This window comes from Schistocerca gregaria, chromosome 7 (genome assembly GCF_023897955.1).
Source record: "Schistocerca gregaria isolate iqSchGreg1 chromosome 7, iqSchGreg1.2, whole genome shotgun sequence".
Classification (NCBI taxonomy): Eukaryota; Metazoa; Arthropoda; class Insecta; order Orthoptera; family Acrididae; genus Schistocerca; species Schistocerca gregaria.
In genome coordinates this window covers 429,807,347-429,831,889 of record NC_064926.1, presented here as the reverse complement: position 1 = coordinate 429,831,889, position 24,543 = coordinate 429,807,347, and the positions used below count along the sequence as shown (strand labels likewise).

General features: G+C 43.0%; 1 protein-coding gene across 1 annotated transcript in view; it reads left to right on the top strand.

The window, feature by feature from the left end:
- The window catches only part of LOC126281483 (zwei Ig domain protein zig-8-like), a 1,171,655-nt gene that overhangs the window by 908,227 nt on the left and 238,885 nt on the right, over positions 1–24,543 (top strand). The window contains exon 4 of the mRNA XM_049980479.1: positions 475–602. Within this exon, the coding sequence (XP_049836436.1) occupies positions 475–602 (128 nt within the window). The remainder of the gene's footprint in view (positions 1–474; positions 603–24,543) is intronic.

Below are 24,543 nucleotides of genomic sequence, written 5' to 3'. Positions count from 1 at the left end.
ACGTAACGACATCACACACATTCATGCCCGAGGCAGGATTCGAACCTGCTACCGTAGCGGTCGCGCGGTTCCAGACTGAAGCGCCTAGAAGAGCTCGACTACACGGGCGGTCGTACCCAATAATTTTAGAGGCATCAAACTGGGGAACCCGTAATTATCGGCTAGGTGAACCGCCTTTAAATCAATGTTATGTTCAAACAACCCTTCGCTGTCGATTTCGGCTCTAGTTTGACCTTCGTGAGTTGCAATTATTTCAGCTGATATTGCCGCGCTGGAGCAACCGAAGTGGAACGCGGCGCTGAATAAGCGGAGCTGCACAGCCCCGAGCTGGTGCAGCGCCGTGCAGTGCCCTCTGCTACGGGAGTGTGTGTGTGTGTGTGTGTGTGTGTGTGTGTGTGTGTGCGCGCGGGTGGGTGGGTGTGCGCTGCGCTTCCGCACCCTGCGCCCTAACTGCATCTACGTCCGCTGTTGCAGAGCCGACGACGGAGATCGTGGGCGGCCCGGACCTCTACATCGACCGCGGCAGCACCATCAACCTGACGTGCGTGGTGCTCTTCAGCCCGGAGCCACCGGCCTACATCTACTGGAGCCACAACGACAACGTGAGTAGCCCGCCAGCCAGACACCGCGGCCCGTCTGCGGCTGCTCATTGCGCTGCGCCGCAGTTACAGCAGCCGCGAGTGCGCGCCGTCGCCGTACATTCTGCTATACGGCGGAGCAGGGAAACCTAGATGGAGAAATGTATCCATTCTCTACTACAGTTTACGAGGATTCTTTCTCCTCAGTCAGCATATACAGGGTGTTACAGAAAGGTACTGCCAAACTTTCAGGAAACATTCTTCACACACAAAGGAAGAAAATATGTTATGTGGACATGTGTCTGGAAACGCTTACTTTCCATATTAGAGCTCATTTTATTACTTCTCTTCAAATCACATTAATCATGGAATGGAAACACACAGCAACAGAACATACCAGCGTGACTTAAAACACTTGGTTACAAGAAGTGTTCAAAATGTCCTCCGTTAGCGAGGATACATGCATCCACCCTCCGTCACATGGAATCCCTGACGCGCTGATGCAGCCCTGGAGAATGGCTTACTGTATCACAGCCGACCACAATACGAGCACGAAGAGTCTCTACATTTGTTACCGGGGTTGCGTAGACAAGAGCTTTCAAATGCCCCCATAAATGAAAGTCAAGAGTGTTGAGGTCAGGGGAACGTGGAGGCCATGTAATTGGTCCGCCTCTACTAATCCATCGGTCACCGAATCTGTTGTTGAGAAGCATACGAACACTTTGACTGAAATGTGCAGGAGCTCCATCTTGCATGAACCACATGTTGTGTCGTACTTGTAAAGGCACATGTTCTAGCAGCACAGGTAGAGTATCCCGCATGACATCATGGTAACGTGCTCCATTGAGCGTAGGAGGAAGAACATGGGGCCCAATCAAGACATCACCAACAATGCTTGTCCAAACGTTCACATAAAATCTGTGTTGATGACGTGATTGCACAATTGCGTGCAGATTTTCGTCACCCCACACATGCTGATTGTGAAAATTTACAATTTAATCACGTTGGAGTACATACTGACGAAATTTAAATGAGCTCTAACATGGAAATTAAGCGTTTCCGGACACATGTCCACATAACATCTTTTCTTTATTTGTCTGTGAGCAATGTTTCCTGAAAGTTTGGCCGTACATTTTCGTAACATACTGCATAAGAGCCGCTAAGAGCCAGGGCGGTATAACTCAATTTTTCCCACTTCTGAGAAATGAAAGGTTTTGCGTTCCGTTTAATGTAAATTCATGCTTTTCAATAATTCGTCATTCATTTAATGAAAAATACAAATGAAACACACTGAAGTGCCAGAGAAACTGGTAAACACATGCGTAATCAAATACAGAGATATGTAAAAAGGCCAAATACGGCTCTGTGGTAGGCAACGCCTGTATTTGACAGCACATATCTGGCGCAGAGGTAAGATCGGTTACTGCTGCTACAATGGCAGGCTATCAAGACTGAACGTGCTGTTATTGTCGGCGCACGAGCGATGGGACACAGCATCTCCCAGGCTGCGATGAAGTTGGCATTTTCCCATGCGACCATTTCACGCGTGTAACTTGAGTATCAGGAATATGGTAAAACGTCAAATCTCCGACTTCGCTGCGGCCGGAAACAGATCCTGCAAGGACGGGACTAACGACGGTTGAAGAAAATCGTTCAACGTGACTGAAGTGCAACTCTTCCGCGAATTGCTGGGTCTTGAGAAAGTGTCAGCTTGCGAACCATTCATCGAAACATCATCGATGTGAGCTTTCGGAGCCGAAGGCCCACTCGTGTACCTTTGATGACTGGGCGACACAAAGTTTTACAAGTGGGTTCAAGTGGGTCTGACCACTAAGGGACTTAACATCTTAGGTCATCAGTCCGCTAGAACTTAGAACTACTTAAACCTAACTAACCTAAGGACATCACACAACACCCAGCCATCACGAGGCAGAGAAAATCCCTGACCCCGCCGGGAATCGAACCCGGGAACCCGGGCGTGGGAAGCGAGAACGCTACCGCACGACCACGAGATGCGGGCACTAAGCTTTACACCTCGCCTGTGTCCGTCAACACCTACATTAGTCTGTTGAGGGCCGGCCGTTGTGGCCGAGCGGTTCTCGGCGCTGTATTTCGGAACTGCGCTGCTGCTACGGTCCCAGGTTCGAATCCAGCCTCGGACACGGATATGCGTATTGTCCTTAGGTTAGTTAGGTTTGAGTAGTTCTAACTCAAGGAAACTGATGACCTCAAATGTTAAGTCCTATAGTGCTCACAGCCATTTCAAAGATTTGAACTGTTGATGATCGAGCGGATGGACGTGTACGGGTACGGAGAGCACCTCATTACTCCATGTACCCTGCATGTCAGCAGAAAGGATCTGTTGAAGCTGATGGAGATTCTGAAATGATGTGATGGGACGTGTGTAGTTGGAGTGGTAAGGGACCCCTGATACGAGTAGATACGACGGATAGGTGACACGTCTGTAAGCATCCTATCTCATCACTTCCATCCATTCACGTCCATTGTGCATTCCGACAGACATGGACAGTTCCAGCACCACAGTGAGTCATCCCACACGTCCAGAATTGCTGCAGAGTAGCGCCAGCAACACTCTTCTGGGTTTGAACACTTCCGCTGGCCACCAAACTCCCCAGACGAGAACGTTATTGCGTGTGTCTTCCAACGTGCTTTTCTGGAGAGATCTCCAAGCTCTCATACTCGTACGGGTTTATGAACAGCCCTTCAGGATTTATGGTGTCAATTCATCCCAGCAATATTTTAGACATTAGTAGAGTCCATGCTACGTCGTGCTGCGGCGCTTCTGCGTGCTCGCTGCAACCCTACACGATAGTAGGGAGGTGTACCAGTTTCTTTTTCTCATCGGTGTATTACAGTTACTACAGAAATTTTAGTTACTTGTGTTTTAAATACCTCTTTTTTAGTCCCTAAAAGTTGGAGTACAAATTTTCCCTGAGAAATTTACTCATAGTGAAATGTAAAGTGGTATAAGTCAAGAGATTTTCCACTCTTAATATAATCGTTTTGGTGAAGTGGAATATTTGAGAAGGAATACGCTATCCGTTAATCTGCATAACTGCAATTTGTTTATAAAACATAAACATAATGTGATACTGTAAACGTAAGTCTGCACTTATTGCTCACATTAGGAACTTTTCTTTCACAAGTTGACTTAAAATAAATGCCTTGTTGTTGTTAACTACCAGAATGCTACCTAAAGAGTCTGTACATAGTTCAGCAATGAGCGCATCCACGGATTATAACTACACTCCTGGAAATGGAAAAAAGAACACATTGACACCGGTGTGTCAGACCCACCATACTTGCTCCGGACACTGCGAGAGGGCTGTACAAGCAATGATCACACGCACGGCACAGCGGACACACCAGGAACCGCGGTGTTGGCCGTCGAATGGCGCTAGCTGCGCAGCATTTGTCCACCACCGCCGTCAGTGTCAGCCAGTTTGCCGTGGCACACGGAGCTCCATCGCAGTCTTTAACACTGGTAGCATGCCGCGACAGCGTGGAGGTGAACCGTATGTGCAGTTGATGGACTTTGAGCGAGAGCGTAGAGTGGGCATGCGGGAGGCCGGGTGGACGTACCGCCGAATTGTTCAACACGTGGGGCGTGAGGTCTCCACAGTACATCGATGTTGTCGCCAGTGGTCGGCGGAAGGTGCACGTGCCCGTCGACCTGGGACCGGACCGCAGCGACGCACGGATGCACGCCAAGACCGTAGGATCCTACGCAGTGCCGTAGGGGACCGCACCGCCACTTCTCAGCAAATTAGGGACACTGTTGCTCCTGGGGTACCGGCGAGGACCATTCGCAACCCACTCCATGAAGCTGGGCTACGGTCCCGCACACCGTTAGGCCGTCTTCCGCTCACGCCCCAACATCGTGCAGCCCGCCTAGTGGTGTCGCGACAGGCGTGAATGGAGGGACGAATGGAGACGTGTCGTCTTCTGCGATGAGAGTCGCTTCTGCCTTGGTGCCAATGATAGTCGTATGCGTGTTTGGCGCCGTGCAGGTGAGCGCCACAATCAGGACTGCATACGACCGAGGCACACAGGGCCAACACCCGGCATCATGGTGTGGGGAGCGATCTCCTACACTGGCCGTATACCTCTGGTGATCGTCGAGGGGACACTGAATAGTGCACGCTACATCCAAACCGTCATCGAACCCATCGTTTTACCATTCCTAGACCGGCAAGAGAACTTGCTGTTCCAACAGGACAATGAACGTCCGCATGTATCCCGTGCCACCCAACGTGCTCTAGAAGGTGTAAGTCAACTACCCTGGCCAGCAAGATCTCCGGATCTGTCCCCCATTGAGCATGTTTGGGACTGGATGAAGCGTCGTCTCACGCGGTCTGCACGTCCAGCACGAACGCTGGTCCAATTGAGGCGCCAGGTGGAAATGGCATGGCCAGCCGTTGCACAGGACTACATCCAGCATCTCTAAGATCATCTTCATGGGAGAACAGCAGCCTGCATTGCTGCGAAAGGTGGATATACACTGTACTAGTGCCGACATTGTGCATGTTCTGTTGCCTGTGTCTATGTGCCTGTGGTTCTGTCAGTGTGATCATGTGATGTATCTGACCCCAGGAATGTGTCAATAAAGTTTCCTCTTCCTGGGACAATGAATTCACGGTGTTCTTATTTCTATTTCCAGGAGTGTATATTGTTGTTTCTAACTGTCGAAATTTCTTAAAACGTAATTCTTGTCTTGCTGATATTTGAAAAGTAACAATATTATGAAAAGGAGATCCAGAGTCGCAAAACGACTGTCACAAATTAGCTTCCTGGCAGTAAGGCCTTCGTCAAAAGTAGACGACACACACATGTGACTGCAGTCTCTGGTAATTCAATTACCAAAGACTGCAGTCATGTGTGTGTGTGTGTGTGTGTGTGTGTATGTGTGTGTGTGTGTATGTGTGTGTGTGTGTGTGTGTGTGTGTGTGTGTGTGTGTGCATGTGTGTGTGTGTGTGTGTTGCCTTTGCGTGACTGTGTGTGCGCTTGTGTGTTCCCTATTCTGACGAAGGTCGTACTGGCAGAAAGCTGATCTGTGACAATTTTTTTTTGTTCCTATCTGCGAGTCGACATCTCCGCTACGTGGCGAGTAGAAAGTTTCCTTTCCATAATATTGTTATAGTCTATCCTGGATTTTCCATTCTTTGATATTTGAAGAGGCTTTATGATGGATCATTCTATTTACTCGATTTCACCGTCCACAACCCCTTTCTCTGCCAAAAGGTGAACATGTCCAGGTATAGATACCTGAGCCGTACTCGCAGTTGTCAGTAAGTTGAAGAAAGCATGGTGCACGGGAAGAGAGTGATACTTGGAAGAAGCGTCATCATTTATTTCCGTTTTGCCTTCGTGAAAGGTCGCACAGCATTGTTGATAGTTATGTGTCTTATAGTTGTTGAGTTTAATGTGTGACGTCACTGCTTTATTCATGTAGGCTTTAATCTGGACTTCAATATGGATGCATACTTCCCTTATAAAGACAATTTCATCTTTAATAACATCTGGATATTACAAATCTAAAGAAATAAAACATTGATAGTACTTAGTAGCACTTTTACAATGACTTTTTGATTTTAGAGCATAAATAAACACGCAGAATGACACAGAACAACAAGATTACGTGGCCTTACCGCTTGACTTAGACCAGTATTGCCGTGAACGCACTTCACTCTGGCGTGAGAGGAAGAACGCATCTGGAGCTCTCACGTGGCTACAGTAGGAATGATCGTTACACCACTTTTCCATAACAATTTCCATCCATTGTACAGCTCAGAAACCAAATGTTTTGATTTAGACCACTTTGGTTCTCAGTGGATCACATAATAAGTAATTTTTACGACATTTTTAAAACTAATGAAGCAATCAGAGTAAATCATTTTGCACATTATTTACTAATTGTGGGACAGCCATCTGAGGAGATAAACTTGTTCTGTCGAAAATTGAGGTGTGGCAATGACGGAAGTATTAGAGTCTGCAAATCTTATCTGAAACAAAAAACGGAACCATTTTCATAATCTGCAGGTTTTTATGCACTGAGTAACGGCACAGTTTTTTGAAGTTCAAAAAGAATAGTAAAACGGAGGACGTTTGAAACAAAGCTGTAGTTCTTTCGAGTGTTTTTGGTCGAGTTTTTTGAATAAATAATGCCCGAGCACTAAGTCTATCAAATTTCAGAAAGATATTTGCATGAGGGTGCACGCAATCAGTTCCGTCAGCCTGACATACAGTGTACTTCAAACCGACGGGAAGGACTGCCGATACATAATATAGATATCTCTCTGAAATTTGGCAGAATTTCTCCTCTGTCATATTCGCAAAGAGTTATTGCCTGATTTTTGTCACCTTCAATTCATTTGCTAGTTACTGAAAAGAAACGTGATCAAAAGCGTGCGACAGAACTAGATCGTATCTTCAAACGGCCGCCTATTCTTTTTTTCTTAATTTAATACAACTGTGCTATTACTCCGTGCACTGTACCCTATAGATAAAAAAAACTGTTTGTTTTTTGATTTCAGATAAAGTTCTTAGACTACAGGACTTCACTCACGGACACACCTCATTTTGGATAGAGAACCTTTTCGGATATGGGGCTTAATTATGACTGAATGCCTTAAAAAATCAGAAAATGCTGTCCCAGAGTCTGTAAATAATACGAAAAACTGTTTGCCTTCACTGCTTGATTCATTGTTCTATAAAAATCGTAGTCACTAATTTTATCGTTTGACTGAGAAGAATAGACTCTTTAAGTATGAGCTTTATACTACAACAAATTACATCATTACAGTACAAAGCCTACAGGAAGCGTTTAAAAAAAAGAAAAAAAGCATTTCTTCGCTTTAAACAACTTTGTATAGCAAAGTTATTTAAAGCAAACACCCACAAAAAGAGAACACTCACTCACTAGGTGCCTGGGTTCCCACAAAGAAGTTACTCCACCGCAACTGTAACCTAAGGGGAAATGCAGTGCAAAATGTGTGTTCAGTATAGGGAATAAGAAGTTCATTTTTACACCTACATTTAACATACGTATTCCGCAAGCCACGATATAGAGCACGATGAATGGTACGTTGCATCACTACTAGCCGGTTCTTTCCTATTCACTCCAAAACATAGCAAGGGAAAAGCGACTATCTATACTCCTCTGTCGACCCGTAATTTCTCTCATCTTCGTGGACCTTACACGAAATGTACATTGTCGGCATAGGAACCTTTCTCCAATCAACTTCAAGTGTCTGTTCTCTAAATTTTCTTAGTTCTTTTCCGTGCAAAGAACGTCATTTCTTCTGATTCTCGATTCCATGTTATTTTCGTTGTATACGGGCCCAAAAATTATCCTTAGTACTTTTCTCTCTAATATTAACAGTTTTCCTTCATCTTTCTTTATAAATATTAATGTTTCACACCAATACATCATCACAGATATAATGGTCTAACGACATAGATAATTTTGAAGTTACTGATAAGTGGTCTTTTTCTTAGAATTTTTATGAAACTAAAAAGTGCCGTATTTGATGTTTCTAAACGGGCATCTATTTCTATATCTGTTAAGTTATTATTACTGAAAATACTTCCTAGGTACTTGAAGTGTTCAACAGTCTTGAAATTGAATCTATCTACAATCAAAGATGTATATTTTCTGGTTTTTTTACTTATGGGCAGGTATTCTGTCTTTCCTTCATTAACACGTAATCCTGTTTTCTCAGCAATTTTGTAGTAATTTTGCATCATTCTGATTAATTCTGTTTGGAACTACTTGTTAGAGCTACATCATCTGCTTAGGCAGGTCACGTAATGTTCACATCCTGTATATGGACTGGTTTTAGAAAATTCTTTGTCGATCTTCTCTAGGACAAGGTTAAATAAAATAGGCGAAAAGGCATCCCCTTGTCTCAGTCCAGTGGACTCCTCGAAACCTTCAGTTTCTCCTACCGGTGTCCTTATGCGACATGAAGTTTTGTCTATACATATTTCAACTAATCTGATTGATTAGGATTGTATTTTAAATTCCTTCATTATACTTAGGAGTGTCAGTCGGTTTATGCTACCATAGGCCCTTTTAAAATCTACAAATAATGTGTGGACATATACATTGAATTCCCGCGACTTCACAGTTACTTGTGTTAGGGTGAATAAGTTATATACTGTGGATCTGTTTGTGCGGAAACCGCATTGGTTGTCCCCAATCAGTTCTTCTCTTATTGGTCTCGGTCTGTTTAATATGCAGCTCTATAAGATTTTGTAGGTGACATCCAGTAAGGCAATTCTTCAGAAGTTCTCACACACAAGTGGATCATGCTTCTGAAATATGGGGCACGCTTCCCTAAAATTCTCCCAATAAACTTAAATCCGTCATTGGCCTTCACTGCTACCGCGCTTACCTGCACACTCCATTTCATATCAGTTTGCAACAATACCCCTAGGTATTTAATCATTGAGACTGTGCCAGGCAGCACACTACAAGTGCTGCATTAGAAAATTTCTTACTCAAATGCTCCAACTTATATGTTTTTACATTTAGAGCCATTTTATCATACCAACTACAAACTCATCGACGACGACACCTTCCCGTACACCACAGTGTCATCAGCAAACAGCAGCACATTGCTGATCACCTTGTCCGCCACACCATTTCTGTACATAGAGAGCGAGATCTATGTTGTCACACTTCCCTTGGTCACTCCTAAAGATATCTTAGTCTCTGGAAAACACTCGCCGCCGAGGACAACGTACTGGGGTCTATTACTTAATATGTCTTCCAGGAACCTGTTCCATATGGTCGTACCTACTATTACAGTCTGCAATTGGCCTTTCCAGGAATCTAGAAGTATGGACTCTCCCTGTTGGCCCCCAATCATCCACAGTTTGTAGGATACCGTGCGAAACATATCAATCTCAGTTTCGCACCACTGAACTGATAGGAAGCATAGTGTCATTTCAGCCTTTCCATGCTGCACTGATAATGAATTTTGTTCTGAATAGCGACGAATTACTCCTTTTCAACAAAGTGCAATTCTGGAGCCACTCTTGTTGTTGCCATATACACTCATGGAAATGGAAAAAAGAACACATTGACACCGGTGTGTCAGACCCACCGTACTAGCTCCGGACACTGCGAGAGGGCTGTACAAGCAATGATCACACGCACGGCACAGCGGACACACCAGGAACCGCGGTGTTGGCCGTCGAATGGCGCTAGCTGCGCAGCATTTGTGCACCGCCGGCGTCAGTGTCAGCCAGTTTGCCGTGGCATACGGAGCTCCATCGCAGTCTTTAACACTGGTAGCATGCCGCGACAGCGTGGACGTGAACCGTATGTGCAGTTGACGGACTTTGAGCGAGGGCGTATAGTGGGCATGCGGGAGGCCGGGTGGACGTACCGGCGAATTGCTGAACACGTGGGGCGTGAGGTCTCCACAGTACATCGATGTTGTCGCCAGTGGTCGGCGGAAGGTGCACGTGCCCGTCGACCTGGGACCGGACCGCAGCGACGCACGGATGCACGCCAAGACCATAGGATTCTACGCAGTGCCGTAGGGGACCGCACCGCCACTTCCCAGCAAATTAGGGACACTGTTGCTCCTGGGGTATCGGCGAGGACCATTCGCAACCGTCTCCATGAAGCTGGGCTACGGTCCCGCACACCGTTAGGCCGTCTTCCACTCACGCCCCAACATCGTGCAGCCCGCCTCCAGTGGTGTCGCGACAGGCGTGAATGGAGGGACGAATGGAGACGTGTCGTCTTCAGCGATGAGAGTCGCTTCTGCCTTGTTGCCAATGATGGTCGTATGCGAGTTTGGCGCCGTGCAGGTGAGCGCCACAATCAGGACTGAATACGACCGAGGCACACAGGGCCAACACCCGGCATCATGGTGTGGGGAGCGATCTCCTACACTGGCCGTACACCTCTGGTGATCGTCGAGGGGACACTGAATAGTGCACGCTACATCCAAACCGTCATCGAACCCATCGTTCTACCATTCCTAGACCGGCAAGGTAACTTGCTGTTCCAACAGGACAATGCACGTCTGCATGTATCACGCGCCACCCAACGTGCTCTAGATGGTGTAAGTCAACTACCCTGGCCAGCAAGATCTCCGGATCTGTCCCCCATTGAGCATGTTTGGGACTGGATAAAGCGTCGTCTCACGCGGTCTGCACGTCCAGCACGAACGCTGGTCCCACTTAGGCGCCAGGTGGAAATGGCATGGCAAGCCGTTTCACAGGACTACATCCAGCATCTCTACGATCGTCTCCATGGGAGAATAGCAGCCTGCATTGCTGCGAAAGGTGGATATACACTGTACTAGTGCCGACATTGTGCATGCTCTGTTGCCTGTGTCTATGTGCCTGTGATTCTGTCAGTGTCATCATGTGATGTATCTGACCCCAGGAATGTGTCAATAAAGTTTCCCCTTCCTGGGACAATGAATTCACGGTGTTCTTATTTCAATTTCCAGGAGTGTATAAGCGGCTTTGCATCTCACACTGATAAAGCAGAAATTGTGCTCTTTGCTGACGCTGCGATAATCACAATCAAACTCAACAGAGCAGCGACAGTAAAAGAGTAGTAAAAATATACTCAGAAGTGTTATTGAGTGGTTCACGACTGTCACTTAGACAAAAGCACAGCTCATTCAGTTGTTTAACAGGCGAAATATATCACCAACAATAACAAAAATGGCTCTTTGCACTATGGGACGTAACATCTGTGGTCATCAGTCCCCTAGAACGTAGAACTACTTAAACTTAACTAACCTAAGGACTTCACACACATCCATGCTCGAGGCAGGATTCTAACCTGCGACCGTAGCAGTCGCGCGGTTCCGGACTGAGCGCCTAGAACCACTCGGTCATCACGGCCGGCCCCAACAATAACATCCCAACACGGTAAACACGTTTGTGTAAAACTGATTAGTCAAAATTATGGGCATGGATAGTCATCTTCTCAGATGTTTGAGCCCAGAATCATATGCGCTACGTTTGACTGCTGATTCTGGCGATGAAAGGGTAAGCAAATTAGCTTGCTTCACGCTCTTCCATTCATTTTTGTCGTAGGGAGTACTTTTCTGTGGTAATTTCCCTCATAGTGGCGAAGTATTCGTTGCACAGAAATGTACCACTTTGCATCCGATACTAGGTAAGCACCTCTAGATATTTCCATCCACTGGAGGTTTAAGCTGTAAGTATCCATAATACTGCTGTGTTTTCAGTTGGCATCTACTCATCTGCCAACAGGTCGCCGTCTCAGACTTCATCTCTTGGGACTTAGCAAGAACTAAGTAACTTAGCAGACGACCTTGTGATTCTACGTCAGAACATTGTAACAGTACAAAAATAACTTGAGATGTAGAGGTTGTTAAAGAAAAAGGGAAAGAGTAGGCAAAATTTAATTCATGGCTGCACGTTCAGAGACCGTGAATAGTTACAACTGAAAGAAAAACAGCCCTCGGACACTATTTTTAACGAATTAACCGGGTTTCGACACTGCTAGGAGGGTCTTCCTCAGAATGTAAATCAAAGATTGGTCTATATTCTATAACATCGTCACAGAATTATGATTAAAAACGTATAGCAGTGTCGAATCCCGGTTAATTCGTAAAAATAGTGACCGAGGGCAGTTTTTCTTTCTATTGGAAATAGTAGGTGTTCTAATATAGACTGCAAAGTACGTGTCTCGAAAAGCAACAGTACTCAAAATTCTGAAAATTAAATGAATTGAAATCGAGAGACTTTCTGAGTTCAAATAGTCACGCGAAATTATTCAGAAAAACGGCCTGGAAAGGATTTGTTACGAAATTCGTTGTGACAGAATGGAAAACGCTTTCTGGCCTACAGAAGGCATATGTTACAAAAATGTATCTTGGCAAACATGAAACTGAGACACTACAAGACTTTCAAGAAAGGGAGCGTTTATTGACATGGAATACTCACTTTAAACAGAAAGAGAGGCACTGAGAAAATGCAAAAGAGAAGAAGAAAAATGTTTAAGTGCAAATTATACGAGAAATGCTATACACAGTTAAATCCAGTAAATTAGCTGAATAGCTTGAAACTTCCTGGCAGATTAAAACTGTGTACCAGACCGAGACTCGAACTCGGGACCTTTGCCTTCCGCGGGAAAGTGCTCTAGCAACCGAGCCACCCAAGCCTCACAGCTTCACTTCTGCCAGTACCTCGTCTCCTACATTCCAAACTTTACAGAGCACTTTCCCGCGAAAGGCAAAGGTACCGAGTTCGAGTCTCGGTGCTGCACACAGTTTTAATCTGCCAGGAAGTTTCATATCAGCGCACACACCGCTGCAGAGTGAGAATCTCATTCTGGATGCTGAACAGTTTACCCAAAATTTCTCGAAATTCTATGAGACTCACGGTAAACCTAATATAAAAGAATGAAATTGATCGGTATAGTAAAAGAAGACCTGAAAGTAGCAAGAGTAACACAACCTGATTATTAAAAACACAGATACACAGTACTGATGTTCCACAATAATATTTATTTTGCAGTACGTCATATATATGAAATAAATATTATTGTGTAACATCAATACTGTGTATTTAATTTTCTAATATGAATGCAGTTCTCCAAGTACCGAAGAAAATTACATAAATAACACTTGAAATATCAAACAGAAAAAATTTTAGGAAGAAAATTCACTACTGAAATCGTTAAACTACACCGTGGAAGCAAAATGGCTGTTTCCAAAACCTGCGCCGAGGCAGCTGTGATGTAATACAGGCCATAGATGATAGGGGCGAACGACGGCTGCATAGTTGTGTACGGAGTAATAAACGTACAACTGCTGGGTAATTGATCTTCCAGATGAACAAAGGCGCAACAAACAGTGTCTGCTCTAACTACCGTTCAGCGAATGTTGCTTCTCATGGACCTCTGCAGCAGGTGCCTTGTTCACGTACCCAAGCTCACTGCTGTTCATCGGCGACGACTGCTGGAAAATAGCATGTCAGTGCTGTAACTGGTCTTCCGATTAGTGGCAATAGGCGGCATTTTCAGATGAATCACTTTTTGTGCTCTATCGGACAATGGCTGTTAGCGTGTACTTTGAGAAACGTCTGAAGTGAAACACCTGGCAAAACCGAAGGAGTATTATGCTCTGGGGAATGTTTTCTTGGCATTCCCTTTGAATCTCGTCATTCTCGAAGGCACAATAGATCATCACAAATATGTTCTTATCCTTGAGAATGGTATCCACCCCTACATTAAATTTGTTTCTACCCAGCACGATAGCATTTACCAGCAGCACAATGCAACGTGTCAAACAGCTCGCAGTGTATGTGCGTGGTCGAGAGAGCAGCAAGATGAGTCTACCGTATTGTCATGCCCACGAAAGCTCTCTCTGATTCCTACCCAGTCAAGAATGTGTGGGACCATCTTGATCTGGTTGTTCGTCCCATGTATCATCAGCCGAGACACCTACTGAATCTGGCAACACCACTAGAGTCAGCGAGACTCCACAGCCCGGTCTGCAATTTCCAGAAACTCAGTGATTTCTTCCTGCACGTCTCATGGTGCAAATGTAATTGTTTAGGATTTTCACTGGTGGTAACGTTCGCTCGAGGAAAGATCCGCACTCAAAGACTGGAAAGTTGCACAGGCCACACCAATATTCAAGAAAGGTAGTAGGACTAATCCACTCAATTGCAGTCCCGTATCTTAACGTAGATACGCAGCAGGAATTTAGAACATATATTGTGTTCGAAAATTAGGAATTACCTCGAAGAAAACTGTCTATTGACACACAGTCAACATGGGTTTAGAAAACATCGTTCTTGTGAAACATAACTAGCTCTTTATTTACATGAAGTGCGCTACGGTCGCAGGTTCGAATCCTGCCTCGGGCATGGATGTGTGTGATGCCCCTGGGATAGTTAGGTTTAATTAGTTCTAAGTTCTAGGCGACTGATGACCTCAGAAATTAAGTCGTATAGTGCTCATAGCCATTTTTACATGAAGTGTTGAGTGCTATTGATAAGGGATTTCAGATCGATTCCGTATTTCTGGATTTCTGGAAGGCCTTTCGCACTGTACCACACAAGCGGCTTGTAGTGGATTTGCGTGCTTATGGAATATCGTCTCTGTTATATGACTGGATTTGTGATTTCCTGTCATAGAGAGGTCACAGATCTTAGTACTTGACGGAAAGTTATCGAGTAAAATAGACGTGATTTCTGGCGTTCCCCTAGGTAGTATTATAGGCCCTTTGCTTTTCATTATTTATATAAGTGATTTGGGAGACAATCTGAGCAGCCGTCTTAGGTTGTTAGCAGATGACTCAGTCGTTTATCGACTAATAAAGTCATCAGAAGATCAATTCAAATTGCAAAACAATTTAGAAAAGACATCTGAATGGTGAGAAAATTGGCAGTTGGCCCTAAATAACGAAAAGTGTGAGGTCATCCACATGAGTGCTAAAAGAAATCCGTTAAACTTCTGCTACACTCTAAATCAGTCTAGTCTAAAGGCCGTAAACGCAACTGAATACCTTGGTATTACAAATACGAACAACTTAAATTGGAAAGAAAACATAGAAAATGTTGTGGGAAAGGCGAACCAAAGAGGGTATTTTATTGGTAGGACACTTAAAAAGTGTAACAGATCTACTAAGGAGCCTGCCTACATTACGCTTGTCCGTCCTCTTTTAGAATACTGCTGGGTGGTGTGGGATCTTTACTAAGTAGGACTGACAGAGTACAAGTTATAAGAAGGGCAGCACGTTTTGTACCATCGCGAGATATGGCAGAGAGTGGATTTGGACTGGACATCATTTACAGAAACGCGTTTTTCGTTGCGACGGAATCTTCTCACGAAATTCCAATAACCAACTTCCACCTACGAATGCGAAAATATTTTGTTGACACCGACCTACATAGGGAGAAACGATCACCACGATAAAATAAGGGAAATCAGAGCTCCTACGGAAAGATATAGGTGTTCGTTCTTACCACGCGCTATACCAGATTGGAATTGTAGAGAACTGTGAAGGTGATTCGATGAACGCTCTGCCAGCCACTTAAATGTGATTTGCAGAGTATCAGTGTAGATGTAGATGTAATGTAAATGTGATAGGACAGTGTACATAACAAGTGTCTGATTGCAATTTAAAAATGTGTATATGTAGGTAGCATTAGTCGCGACACTGCTAAACTGTTTCTTTTCATTACCAGAAAAAAAACCTGCGTGATTTTATACGTTTAGTGCCTGTTCTTTCAGACATCACCTTTAAGGTTTATGTTGTCGCAGCCTAATATATGTGACGAAAGAGAAATTCCGTCGTCAGCTGCTACCGAGCACTGAAATAAATCCATAGGCGACAAGTCGCACACTACACATGTAATGTCTCCTCTCCTTTATCCTAATTGCTCGAAGCCTCACCTGATCCCGGCAAGAGTCGAACGAAGAGTTTATCTCTCTGAAGATATCAATATCTGCTGTCATGGAGCATATACTGTATTTATATGAATGGTGAATTTTCTTTCGGACATGTTTCAAAGAACAGGCAATTTGTGCTTCTGCAGATGCATATATATGACGAAAAATAAATTCAGGCATCAGCAGTAATCGGGAATTGAAATAAATTAAATGGCGACAAGTGAAAATTTATACTGCACCAGGCTCCAATATCTCGCTTATCGCCAGGGAATGCCGTAACCATTTCGCCTATAAGATATCGAATCCCAACTGACACGAATTCCCACATGTCGCGTACTGCATACTTAGTGCCCCCTGTCCATTATCCTAGTTCATCGCAGGATCACCTGGTACCCACAAGAGGTCGAACGAAGAGAGCGTCATCACTGAAGGTTATCATTATATGCCATCAAGGCGCACATATTTATAATTAGCATCGAATTAACAAGATTCCGGCATCTAATTGACACAGTTTTGGTTACAGTGGTGTCCTGTTTTCAAATGTAAGCAGATGTTCATCAAAGAGAAAAGAGAACTGAATCCAAATGGATAGCCACATAAAATCCAAAGTGAATTGCAATTTTAACGTCAGTGGTATTCAGAATAAAACAAGACACTGAGTAAATCAGTGTGGGGTCTGAATATCCTGTTATTAAATGCTGGTCGGAGAATTACTTCTTAAGTAATTTCTGGAGTGCTATGAAAACGATAATTAATATCAAGGGGACTGAAACAATAAATACATAAATTTAAACAGATAACGTATTTCAGTTTTCTTTAAACATACCAAGCACAGGTTGGACAGAGAATAAAAATAATTTAATACATTTTTAGTGCAGAAACAGAAAACTTCAAATCATAGACAGTTAATAATCCTGGCAGCTCACGTTAGAAAACAAAGTACCGAGCTCTCCATTGTGTAACTAAAGTGCCGTGTGTCTGATAATTTTGCCTGTTTGTAATTTTCGGGGCAACATCGTTACGTGTTTGTCAGAACGTTTGTCAGGTGGCACACAGTCGCTTGCGTAACATGTGCACAGCTCATTTCATAAACAAACATAGGCCGTGTACATAAGCGCAATGTTTGTGTTGTTTTCTTGTGTTGTCGAGTGTCCCAGAGAAGAAACAGCGGGTGGTGTTCTGTTATTACACAGTTAGGACAGCATACGCAGGCTGTATCCTGCTGTCTAATTATTAGGGTGATTCAGAAGCGGAACATTCGTAATTTCCACTAAAAGTAGAGTACGAATAATGGTTCTGAATGTAATGCAAAGTATTTGTCATTTTCTTAAGGGAAATGACTATGTAAAACAGTACGAAAATCATTATCAACCTCAATAAATTCTCTCAGAGTCACCAAATTTACACACAGTTACATTCTGAAACTATTTGATATGTTCCTCATTGGTTGTTGTTACTGTTCCTATTTGATTGTGAGAAAAAAAACTCCGGTTGAATACAGCAGTATTAATTTAGTGCTATTAATCTAATACACTACTGCCCACTAAAATTGCTACACCAAGAAGAAATACAGATGATAAACTCGTATTCTTTGGACAAATATATTATACTAGAACTGACATGTGATTACATTTTCACGCAGTTTGGGTGCATAGATCCAGAGAAATCAGTACCCAGAACAACCGCCTCCGGGGGTAATAACAGCCTTGATACGCCTGGGCATTGAGTCAAACAGAGCTTGGATTGCGTCTACAGGCACAGCTGCCCATGCAGCTTCAACACGATACCACAATTCCTCAAGAGTAGTGACTGGCGTATTGTGACGAGCCAGTTGCTCAACCACCATTGACCAGACGTTTTTAATTTGTGAGAGGTCTGGAGAATGTGCTGGCCAGGGCAGTAGACGGACATTTTCTGTATCCAGAAAGGCCCGCAGAGGAACTGCACTTGGGGTCCTGCATTATCCTGCTGACATGGAGGGTTTCGCAGGGATCGAATGAAGGGCAGAGCCAGGGGTCGTAACACATATGAAATGTAACGTCCACTGTGCAAAGTGCCGTCAATGCCAGCAAGATGTGACTGAGATGTGTAACCAATGCTACCCCATCATGCTGGGTGATACGCCAGTATGGCGATGACGATTACACGCTTCCAATGTGCGTTCACCGCGATGTCGCCAAGCACGGATGCGACCATCATGATGCTGTAAACAGAACCTGGATTCATCCGAAAAAATGACGTTTTGCCATTCGTGCACCGAGGTTCGTCGTTGAGTACACCATCACAAGCGCTCCTGTCTGTGATGCAGCGTCAAGGGTAACCGCACCCATGGTCTCCGAGCTGATAGTCCATGCTGCTGCAAACGGCGTCGAACTGTTCGTGCAGATGGTTGTTGTCTTGCAAACGTCCAACGTCCCCATCTGTTGACTCAGGGATCGATACTTGGCTGCAGGAAACGTTACATCCACGAGGATAAGATGCCTGTCATCTCGAATGCTAGTGATACGAGGCCGTTGGAATCCAGCACGGCATTCCGTATTATCCTCCTGAACCCACCGATTCCATATTCTGCTAACATTACGAGCAGCAATGTTGCGATACGATAAACCGCAATCGCGATAGGTTGCAATCCGACCTTTATCAAAGTCGGAAACGTGATGGTACGCATTTCTCCTCCTTACACGAGGCATCACAGCAACGTTTTATCAGGCAACGCCGGTCAACTGCAGTTTGTGTATGAGAAATCGTTTGGAAACTTTCCTCATGTCAGCAAGTTGTAGGTGTCGCCACTGGCGCCAGCCTTGTGTGAATTCACTGAAAAGCTAATCATTTGCATATCACAGCATCTTCTTCTTGTCGGTTAAATTTCGTGTCAGTAGCACGTCATCATCGTGGTGTAACAATTTTAATGGCCAGTAGTGTAGTAATACCCACTTTCGTCTACGTCCCCCAGCTAGCATTTATTTACTACTTGTCGGTTACGTATCGGGTTTGTTTTTCCGGCAATGTCGGTCGCACGTTAACAGTGATACACAACAATAGGGTTATGTGAAGTGCTTGCCTCTTGATTGCGCTCACTCAATACGTTGGAAGAGCAGAACAAAGATACTTGACGAGCTGTTGTTGCAGAGACGGCAATGAAGTCACACTACTTTTGCATCAGTACATATGAGCTTTCGAGGAACCGGATCCTTCCGTGTTTCAATGATTTTGTATTACCGTCATTTTCATTAATATAAAAGTAAGGGTTTTGCCTTAAGAAAGCGAATAGGTCCTATTTACAATATTGCTCTGTAATCAGCCGCCAGAGACCGTGTGTCCCTCATTGCAAAATGCTCAGAAGCTGTCCCTGAACAGTCTCTGAAAGCTTGTCGGTGGACTTCTGGTTGAGCTGTGTGATTACCATTACAAAGATGGCCGTAACATATTTTTGGGCCACCTGTCCATATAGAGCGTCTGTCATCAAACATTTCTTTTTAGAACCGATACTGAAATTGTGGGGCGACACCTAGCGCCGCTTATGTGCCGACCTTATTATTAATTTGGGACCTACTTATGTTAGCGTGTTATGAGCCACTAAGACTAGCTATATTAAGGGCGCGATAAGTTGGCAGCCATCCGAAAGTAATGATCGTTAATAGTCGGCACCGTTCGGAACGCTTCGTGTCGACTGTGCTACTACAGATTGATGCCAACCTCAGCGACCTGTGACTGGTGAAGTGTAGTTGGCGTCACTATGTGCACAGAAGACTGTTATTGGTGAAAGTATTTGTACTAACATTAAATTCACTATTTAGTATGAAATGACTTGCCACAAATTTTGATAAATGATGTAAATGTCAGATTTCTTTTACTTACTATGTTGTCTTACAACAGTATTAATTGAATGTTCCTTGTTGCAAATAAGTGCCGCATTTGAAGGTGACCTTTTCAGTAATGAGAATGCCGAGTCCACGTTAGTTACCTGTCAAAATTTATACTTCATTATTTATTTATTTATCGATTTCTTAACTTGACCACATTAGGCCTTAAGGCCCTTTCTTACATATGACCATGAACAACAGATACCATAAATAATACAAAAATATTTACAGAAATAATAATAGTGATAATGGTAACAATGGGAATAATATAAATATACCAAACCAGCTGTTCGGTACGAATTGTAAACGTCATTAAGTTGTCAATACTGGAAGAAAAACAACACGATAGGTCCCCTCCCACACCCTTTAACCCCGCAGTGGCAGAGCTATTTATCCTTCTGACCTAAGATAAACGGTCATCTTTGCATAGCTCCTAGCCGAATTCGCGAACGTCAATTCAAATTAAGCATATATTAAAATATTACCGCCTTTTTTGTTTGTTACTGAGCAGTATAACTGCACTCTTAAGAAAATCTGAAAGTTAATTGTAGCTTTCGGATTTGGTTGTTAATTTATAGATGTGTATTATTATAAAATTCGGCTGAGAACCGTTATGTGCACGAATACTTGATTCGGGCTGCATGCGTCCCACAGGCCACAGTTTGACGACCACTAACGCAGATATTTGGTCGCTCGTTTATCAGTTGGTAGTTCGGTCTGAATATCTTTGTCACAGATGATTTTCCTGGATACAATATAACATAATATTTAAAAATTTTATACTTTTTTCAAAATTTTTTTGTCTTCGAGATCTAAATACGATATTTGTTGCCAACAAGCGCGTCTTTTCCAAACTGATAATTTGATCCTACCTTGCATCTTCCTGCTGGAATTGATCCAGTCTATGCTCTATATCTTGTCTACTGTTTACGAAAATTGTTTGGTCATCTGCGTAACATAGTGAATACAGTTTGTCCTGTCCAACTAACGTAAACATTTCTGGATAATGTTTGTATATTAAAAAAGGGTATAGACCAAAACCTTGCTTAAGACCTTTGGTGTCTTTAAACTTTTCCGTTATTCTTTTCATCATATTTGCTTTTAGTTCAGTCTCTTTACATGTTCTCATAGCTATATTATTCCACATATTTTTGTCTCTTCGTGGCAGCGGCAATTTCAAATCTTGTAATGTGCATGCTTTTCCCAAATCCACAAAACTCATGTGGATTTCCTGTGTTCCTTTCTGCTGATAATCCAAGACAGAGGATATTGTCCAGGCGTGATCTGCCAGCCTAAAGCCACTTTGCTTCTATGAGGAATCCGTCGTTTCTGTTCACTATTTTCCTTAAGGATACTACGCAAGTGATTTGCTATTGAAGGTATTACACCAATTATCCTACAATCTAAACAACACTTCCAGTTTCCCATTTTATAGGTGTTACGAATAAAAGAGATGTTCCACTCCCTAGGTATGTCCTCCCCTAGTTCTGTTTTGATAAAAATTACACAAAACTATTTTATTGTCTTTCCATTTCCATATTTCAAGAGTTACATTCTGACAATTTCTCAAAAAGTGGTCTTATTACTTCTTGCTCTCTTTAGAGCGTTTTTCACATCCTACGTTGTTATTTCTTCCTCTGTCCTCTCACATTCTAAAATCACATTCTTTCTCATATAATGCCGTCTGTTCTCTTGTAACAGTCTACTGTAATGTGTTATCCACTGATTTTGTGATATTACCTGTATCTTTCCCCTGTGTCTTGTACAATTTTGCCACTGCTTATTGTCTTTCATACATCAGGGGATTTGTTGTAGCCAATAGTATTATCATTTCGTGCAGAAACATTTTCCCAGTTATGTTGCTACTGCTTTTTATCCATCGCTTTGACTCTCTTCATCAAAACAACTTTCTCTTTTCAGCCCTGAACAATCTTATATTATTACGATTCGAGGTAGGATTTATTCTTCTCCGTAACAGAATGTACGAAATCCAGCCCAGTTTTTCCAAATACTGTATCTATTTCCTTCTTGTCTCCCTAAGGCTTCTGTGGCCAGTTGGAAGACCGGCCTCAGGTAACCATACAACTATTCCTGGTTGCCCATCCTGTCGAGAAATAGTATTTTTCTCCAGCTTAGTTTAGTATAACAGCTTAATACTATTTTGTCTCAGTTAAACTATTTTAAATATAGGTCCCTGCCGTCTAATTTCATTTCTGTGCTTTTGTTCAGTAGATCTCATTAGTTTTCAAGGATAACTTACTTCCCTATTATCACACGGTGCTCACCTGCACTTTCAGGTTGTCAAAATACTCTTTAAATATTTGACCCTCAATGTTCTGTTCCTGCCGGCTATCAGTGATAGACCTAATAGCTCGTGATGCGGTCTGTGAGGTGTGCGTAGGTATTTCCTTGTGTTGAAATAATGTATTTGCAAATACGTATTTATATCCTCTACATATCTGCAGTTCTCTGTGACCACTTTACTTCCTTTCTGTAGTGCCTTGCCACATTATTTTCGCAGGAAACTTTACTGCTTAAATCTTTAAATAACATTACCTTGTTATGGGTATTCTTTCCAATATTTTGTCGAATTCGATATACTTCATTTTTGTTTATATATTCCAAGGCTCATTTCAGGTTTTGACCCATTTCTAATCGGCGTAGCGCATTAATATTTTCATATTTAGTGTTTGTTTCTCGATCGATTTGAAAGCTACAGCTGCCTTGTGGCAAATAATTATTTTGTATACCACATTTCCAGAAATATATGTTCATGTTCAATTTATGTCTGGCTATGATTAGTTCAAAATGTTAGCTTCTCACTGATCTACTAGTTGGATGACCGTTCCAACTAAATATAAAAAAATTTTGTAACATTAATATTAAAAAAGTTTTCTTTTAATAGAGTCTATACTAACTACTACAGGTATCATATCTTATGTTCGGCAAGGAATTAACACTGTTCATGTCTTAATTTACAAAGAGGCATATGTGAACTTATAATGTCAGCAATACTAAATCTGCAAGGACAATTGACTTCTAAAGCAGTAGCTACATGTATAAGGCAAATTTAGATGAACTTTAGGTGTTTTTACGGTGTAAATAAACACATATTTCGCCCTTTGGTGATACTGCACAACACCAGCACATCAGCGAATCTAAAAGTATGTGTAATATGCATATAAATGCGAAATAACGAGCTAGAATCAGGAGACTGAATCAACTGAGAATACTTAACGGTAAGTTAAGTATACGACCGTTTAAACGTAGAAGCTTACGGAATTTTGATCTGGATAGGACAGCTGCAGCATTAAAGACACAAATGTAGAACAGAAGATGTTACAAGGCTACTGCTCCTGGTGTAAACTTTTATTTAAAAGGTTGAAATATATTATAAAATACACAGTGGTATAAGGAAACCTTAGTGAAGAAGATCGAGTTAATCTAGAATCAACTCATCATCAAGTCCAAAAAACGTCTGAGCTATGCATTTACACCAATAGAACACCAGTTATCAGTTATAGACTGCCCCATCGCTAATATTAACTGTACGAGCTTTACATCAATGTTATATTAACTTCAGAGACGTTTATATGTTGTTGTTATCATTGGTGATAACTTTCATTCCATGGTGTAAATGTATAGCTGAGATGTTTTCTCCACACGGTGACGGTTTGATCGTAGACCGAAATTTGTCGTCTTAAATAAGATGTATTGATACAGCTGTGTATTTGATAACGCAGTGCTCAACCAACACTAAAACTGCACATCCCCATATACACAAAATATTTGATTTAAAAGTTGACAGGAACCTCCGAATGAAAGACGCTGCTCTGTATGTAATATGGCAGGAGAAATAAAATAAATCGTCACTATTATTCCCTTTTAAGTGTGACCTCACTCTGTTTCAGATAACTATCCCAAGACGACTGCCTATTATTAAGGATGAATTGTAACGCGAACTGCCATAGACTGTGGTGAAAAAGGCATGCGAGATATCCCAATACCGTCTCGAACATTCTTTTGTCTGACTTATCGCAGCAACTCCACGTGGCATGCACTCAACGAGTCGTTGGAAGTCCCATGCAGAAATGTGGAGCCGTTCGTGTTTATAAAAGTGCTATTGGTGCAGAGTTTTGACCACGAACTCACCTTTCGATTATGTCCCATAAATGTTCGCTGTGATTCACGTAGGGCGGTCTGGGTGGTCAAATCATTCACTCGAACTATCTAGAACGTTAGACGATGGCATGGCGCATTGACATCCATCATTGTTTGGGAATATGAGAACTACAAATAGCTGCAAATGGGCTGTAAGTACTTCATAAAAGCGGAACATAACCATTTCCAGTCAATGATCAGGTCAGTTGGATCAGAGGACCCAGTCCGTTGCTAGTGACACAGCCCACACCATTGTGGAGCCACTGGCAGCTGGCACACTGCCTTGTTGACAACTTGGGACCATGGCTTCGTGGGGTCTCCACGGCACTCGAGCCCTACCGTCAGCTGTTACCAACTGAAACCGGATTCACCTGACCACGCCACGATTTTTTCTGTCGTCATGGGGTCCAACCGCTGTGGTCACGAGCTCAGGGGAGGTGCTGCAGACGATGTGAAACGTTCCCTTAGAACAATTTATACACGACTGTGCTTAAGCTGACAAACAATATTCTT